The 6,000-nt window shown below is 51.2% G+C and overlaps 1 protein-coding gene across 2 annotated transcripts in view; it reads left to right on the top strand.

Annotated features, from left to right (window-relative positions):
• The first annotated feature begins 1,001 nt into the window (after positions 1 to 1,001).
• Positions 1,002 to 6,000, top strand: part of IMMT (inner membrane mitochondrial protein) — a 16,449-nt gene continuing 11,450 nt past the window's right edge. The window contains exons 1-2 of one of the 2 annotated variants that reach the window (XM_078599638.1): positions 1,002 to 1,223; positions 5,391 to 5,467. In XM_078599638.1, coding sequence (XP_078455764.1) covers positions 1,185 to 1,223; positions 5,391 to 5,467 — 116 coding nt within the window. In that variant the 5' untranslated portion in view covers positions 1,002 to 1,184. The remainder of the gene's footprint in view (positions 1,224 to 5,390; positions 5,468 to 6,000) is intronic. The other variant, XM_078599639.1, reaches the window with a different exon arrangement.

The raw sequence follows: 6,000 nt of genomic DNA, 5'->3' as shown, positions 1-6,000 counted from the left end.
GCGAAGCGATGACGCGGTGAGGTCACGAGAGTCGAAGACGCGGTGACGTCACGCGTTGTTTGGATTTTTTTGTAATGTTGGTGACACAGGTCACCGTTGCGAACGAATCTCTGTCCTGGTCTCTTGAGCTCTCACCGGGCTCAGCAAACTAAACACGAACTCCTCCTTCAATAGGGAAGCCAAGCGCGCTGACTCCCACACGCTATTCTATTCTTGTGTATGATAGCAATGGGTTCAGCAGCTCAATGCCAATGTCTCGGTCTGCTGGCCACGAGGAGAGGGCTGCAAAAGAGAGCTCGTGTGGTGTTGCTGATCCTCCTGCAAGATGCGTAGACTTCAGTGGTTTATATGGTTCACAGCTTGGGTTGTAGGACCACAATTGCACTACGTACTGTGGCTTGTCTTTCTTTTAATGTTTTGAGATGTGCGCATCGGTCGGCATATAGACGATCTGCTGCGGTTGATGTTCCAGAGCAGTTCCGTCGAGGAATGTCAAAGTCAGGAAGCGTACGATGCGTGCGTCTAGAACAGGGTCCGGAGCCGATTGCGGCTCGCAAAGGACTGTTTCGTGACTTCACTTATTAAGGAGCACCTTGTACTCACGTGCACTGCGGCTCTATGAAATACTGAGTCTCTTTTTATAGAATAAAAAAAACTATCTTGTCCTTTTGATTGCCAACCCCCTGGTCGAGAACGAGGTGTTTATTCTGGACGTCCGCGTGGTCCCACGGTCGATCAGCAGCGAACCTCCGAACCTGGGTGAGGCTCCAAGTCGACGACACGGGAACAACCACGTGCGGCACGGCACGTGGGCGCGCTACCGGGCGCGACCACTCCCAGCGTCAGCAAGGGGGGTGATGGGGGGCACGGAGATAGTCGACACCGCGACAACCGCCGCACTTCTAAACACGCCTCCCCCCTCCCCCCCGCCGCGTGGACGAGTTGGGTTGTCCCGGTGACGCGTGGCCCGGGGCTGGGCCGGCTGGGACGTGGTCGCAGTGCGCATGCGCCGGGGTGACTTTGGGTGGCATTGGGCGCGAGGCGGCGCAGGGCAGCGACCTCTCGGGTAGCCCCCAGCAGCAGCAGCAGCCGCCGTCACCCGCCTCCTGCTCCTCCTGCTGTTGCCTCTCTCTCTCACACTCTGCTCACAGTGCCTGCCTCGCACCACGCCTTGCCCAGCAACCATGTGGAGGTCCTGCAGGAGAGCGGGCACGCTCATTCAGGTGGGAGGTGGGAGGGGAGGTGGTGGTGTGGGGAACGAAATTCGGCAGTCGAATCTGAGGCCTCGTCGCCCACTGTACCGTGGGCACTGTACCGTGGGCACTGTACCGTGCGTGCCGTACCGTGTGGCTGTGAGCACTGTGAGTGTGGGTCACTGCGAGTGTGTGGGTGACTGTGTGTGTGTGGGCACTGTGTACTGTATCGTGGTGTGTACTGCGGCGACGCACTGTACTGGTTACTGTACGCACCGGGCCCGTCCCTTGGCGCTGCTCTCGCTGCTGCCACTGTAGTAGGCACTGTACACGCCGCTCCCTGGCCGGGCCCAGCACCACCAGCACCCCAGAGCGAGCGCGCTGCCCCCTCTCGCTGCCCCCTCTCGCTGCCCCCCCGCGCTGCCCCCTCTCGCTGCCCCCCTCACGGCGCCGACGTTGACGGCGCAACGCGGAATGGCGCCAGGTTCGTGGTTTGTCCACAAACAGCGCTCGGCCTGACCGCTGCTTGAACGGGTGGAATGCGGCGTTCATATTCTTTGGGTCTGTCGGTAAAGTCACGTAGATGGGTTCAAAGAAAATAACAAAATGTGGCGTCTTGTTTAGAGTGGTGAGGTTCGTGGCTAGTACTCGTGACCTCTTAACTGATCCGTGTTTGCTCGCGGTGTGTAGAGTGCGGGATAGTGGGTTGTGCAAGAACGTCTGGGCACCACGGGATGTTTGTGTGCAATCTCCCAACAGTGTAGGGAGCTTTGTGATGCAAGACGAAATCTGTATCGACTTGAGCTTGATGCTAATGTTGAAAAATATTTTTTAAAATCTAATCCTTACCCACACGCTTTCCTTTGGTCTGTTATTTCATTTGAGTAACCACAATCTTAACAGGAAAATGCTCATTTAGACCGCAACTCCGATGAGCACGGTTGGCTACGTACGGTGCAAAGGAAGTTGGGTATAGTACACAGAAAGACACAATTATTGCAAGTCGCAATGTCGTCCTGCCCATACAGTCCTGAGTCACTGGGGAGGACGCCCCGTGTCCCCTAACACGTGCTTGAGGCGGCGCACTCCGAATGTATTTTTAAAAATCAGATTCTGCTTTTACAGTACTCCGTTAATGACGGACACATTTGTGGTTTCGTCATGTTGCACGCATTTTGCATCGACTCGGCATCCGTCGTTGTCACGCGAGTTGAGTGACGTTGATCAGGGGCCTTATACAGACCGTGGTGACCGAGAGAGAGTCTCTGGTGCCTCGTGGTGGACCCCGACTCGCTACGACGACTTCAGGCAGAGGAGCCGCGTGGCCCCTGTCATGTGTTCGTGGGACCCCGGAGTGGGTAATTATAGCACCAGTGAGGATATTGACTCGGGCAGTGCAACTTTTTGGCAGATTTAGGTACTGATGATGAAAACTGGTCACTTGGTGAGCCTTTTTTAATTGCAGTTGTTAGGAATGGGCTCTGTTGTCTGAATCCTGTGAATTGAGAATGTGGAGGTAGCAAAAGGCTGTGTGTGTGTGTTCATGTAGTAATGTGAATAATATAGTGTTTTGATGAAAATGCAATTACATGTAAGGACAAAAGCACGTTAAGAGAGTTAATTTTGTTAACAGACCATGTGGAATATCGTCTGCAACCAGAAAATAAATGTCTGACCTTCGAGAAAATGAAAAGGCGTTTTCAATGTAAACTGGTAAAAAAAGAATGTTGTGATGGGTGGGGCACCTGCGCAGAGAGGAGGGCAGGTAACTTGGTAAGTCACCAAGAAACGCGAAATATGATAACAGTGCATGATGGGATTGAACCATCATCGTTGAGTCATTGTCATGGCCCTGCGATGATGATGCCACAATCGATCTCCGACATGCACACGACCCGATCTCATTGTTCCATGTCCACGGTGGGCAGCCTCTCGAATGTGTTCTCTCCTTCGGCTGACACAGCCAGGAGCCAAGGTCGAGGCTTCTGACAAAGTGCACTTTTCTTTTTAAAATAGGAAGTGCCTTGTCTCTAATTTTATTTGTCTTCTGCTCTCATATTTCTTATTTTTGTCTTCTCAGTGTAATTCCCAGCATGCAGCTCTCCATGCTTATTTACACACGTATCAGTTTTTGAACCATTTTTTTCTTAAATGTCCGTGTTTTTGATCCGTGCGGTCACAGCCGGTAATAGATATGTCAAAAAATGCACAGATCTACTATCAGCCCGAAGGAACGCTGTACGTGTGCGCTGCGTGTCGCGTTGAAGCGGCGGCGCTTGCTGCGGGATGAGACCAGGCTGTGCCGGCCCGCGGAGTGCGACGGAGTGCGACGGAGTGCGGCCTTCAGAGGCTCACGCGTTGAGAGCAAGCTCCGAGCCTGCCTGCTGCCAGATTTTTCAGGTCCCATCAGCGGCTCTTTAAAATGGTACCTCTACTGCAACAGATACAAATGAAGAGTCTGCATTGGCAGTGGGGTAACAAGCGGTTGATGTGTTTTAATGTGACAGATATTGTCAATGTAAAATCTGTTGTTTAATGGCATGAAGACTGATGGCACCATCTATCCTTCATTTTCGTGACACTTGTTTAGTCGAGCCGTTTCTGATGCATCATTGGAAATTATTCGTGTTATGGCATGGTTGTGCAGAGTTTGGAGGAGTATCTGTACCTGGACCGTGTGCTTATGGGTGGCTCAGGTTTGCCACGACAGTATAATCGTTTTATCAGCTGCGTAACGCTATGTGGAAGCTGCCGAGCGTGTCACTCCTCGCAGAGATCCGGTTCTTCTCAACCTAGATCGCATGTCGTCTAAATTGGCTATTTTGAACGAGTATGCTGTAAGATTTTGGATAAGATGTAATTTCCACTAACTCTCCAGTATTCGTTATAGCTTTAAAATGTGTACATGACATCCATGTTTGCTCTGTATGTGTCATCTGACACCCTGGACAGCCTTGTGAACAAGATGTACCACCACTAGTGAATCTCCAGGTAAACTGCAGAATAAGCCCAATATTGCGCAGCTCATTCTACCGCCAATTAGAATTTTCCACGGGGCAAGTCGTGTCACCTGACATCAACACCGTGCAGTTGAGTGGCCGAGAGGGAGAGGGATTGTCACGAGGGAGGGGGGCAGGGCAGGGCCCTGGAACGGTCATGGCCAACAAGGTGAAACTCTCCAATGTGAGCGTAACGCTGTGAGGAGACCCAGCTACCGCTGATACGAGGTCAGCTTTCACCATTTTCCTTCTCTCACATACCCAGCACATGGCTCGGCTGCATATCCTATTTCTGTGTGTAGCAAGTCTACACCTTCATTGAGATGTACACGACAGGCCTGCTTCCAAAGCTGTGGCAGAGGCTGAATTGTAACCTGAACTCCGCCGGTCGCCGTTGACTCCGGTTGGCAGCACACGATGACCTGATTGTCCCACGCACCAATGAGGCGAGATACGGGGCCTTGCAGTTTCACGGTGTCCACCCCATATACTCACCTACCTACTCACAGGCTCACTCTCTCACCTACGCTGTCACTCACCCACGAATTAACTCGCTCACGTTAGCGGTGTCCGGCCCACTGATGTAGACGTCATTGCCGGTCACTGTTTGTGATTCCTCTCCAACTCCCATCTCGTTATGCAGTAGTCGACTCACGATGGAAATATTTAGTATTCCTCACAGAGCAAAAGCAATATGGCTTCGTTGTGATAGCATTTGCGCTGAAAGAATGGCCCAGATACCAGATCTGTCAAGTTATTTACACTGTTGAATTACGGTGTTTTCATACGCGGTCCTCTAAGACACTTTATAAAACCCCCATTTTGTTGTGAAAATTAAGTAGTAGATGGATCTGGTGCAGGTGCTCGATCGATTGGTACAGGGCAGGACCGCGAGGGGTGGATTGATACTGGCTGATGATGATGATGATGATGACATGGTCAACTTGATTAAAATTACTTGTAGTAGATTTTTAGGTTAGATCATGGGATGTTCTGGAAAAACCTGTGTTAAAGCCCTCTGCCACCCGACACCGACAAACAAAATGCGATTGCCACGCGGTGTATGAGCGTATAACGTGCCAGTTGTTATTGTTCCATACCGCTCACTGGTCAGTTGAAGAACAGTTCCCACAGCCGAAAAGGTTTATTTCTGGTCCCGATGTTTATTGTTTGTATTTGCGTGTGCCACGTGTTTTAGAAGTGCCTCTGTGGCCGGACACCATGCCCCTCGACCCATGCCAAGCGCTGCTATTCTGCTGGGATCCCCGGCTCGGGGTGAGTGTTGGGGGAATGCGCGCCACGCCCAGGAGGAGATGCTCTCATTCTCAGATTCACGATGTCGCCGACTTGAGTTAAACGTTGTGTGGAGCGAGGTGTGACGTATGTACGACGTAGGTATGTGTTAGAGTTGAGAAGTGTTGAGCGGGGAAGGTGTTGCACGCGGATGTCGGAAGGAGGTCGTGCACACCGAGGAGATGCGTAGAGTGAGAGACACCAATAGGAAACCAAGTGTATGGATCACCTTTGCATATTTGATATCTAAATTCAACCAGTGAAGATGACAAAGTGATTTATCGTCTTTGATCGCGTCAATATAAATGTGTCGTTAAGCCCGCCACCACCCGACACGGCCAATTAGTAAAGGTTGTCACGTAAACAGAACATGCCAAATCGTTACTAGTACAGCACACCGGTGTGTTGGAGAGCAAATCCACAACATTGTGAATTGGCTGTGTCGGGTGGTGGCGGGTTTAACAACACATTTATATTATGGATGATATTAGAGCGAAAGTCAATGTATTAAACAG

The sequence above is a fragment of the Lampetra planeri genome, chromosome 12 (genome assembly GCF_965212315.1).
Source record: "Lampetra planeri chromosome 12, kcLamPlan1.2.h2, whole genome shotgun sequence".
Classification (NCBI taxonomy): Eukaryota; Metazoa; Chordata; class Hyperoartia; order Petromyzontiformes; family Petromyzontidae; genus Lampetra; species Lampetra planeri.
This window is presented reverse-complemented; position numbering and strand designations above follow the sequence as displayed.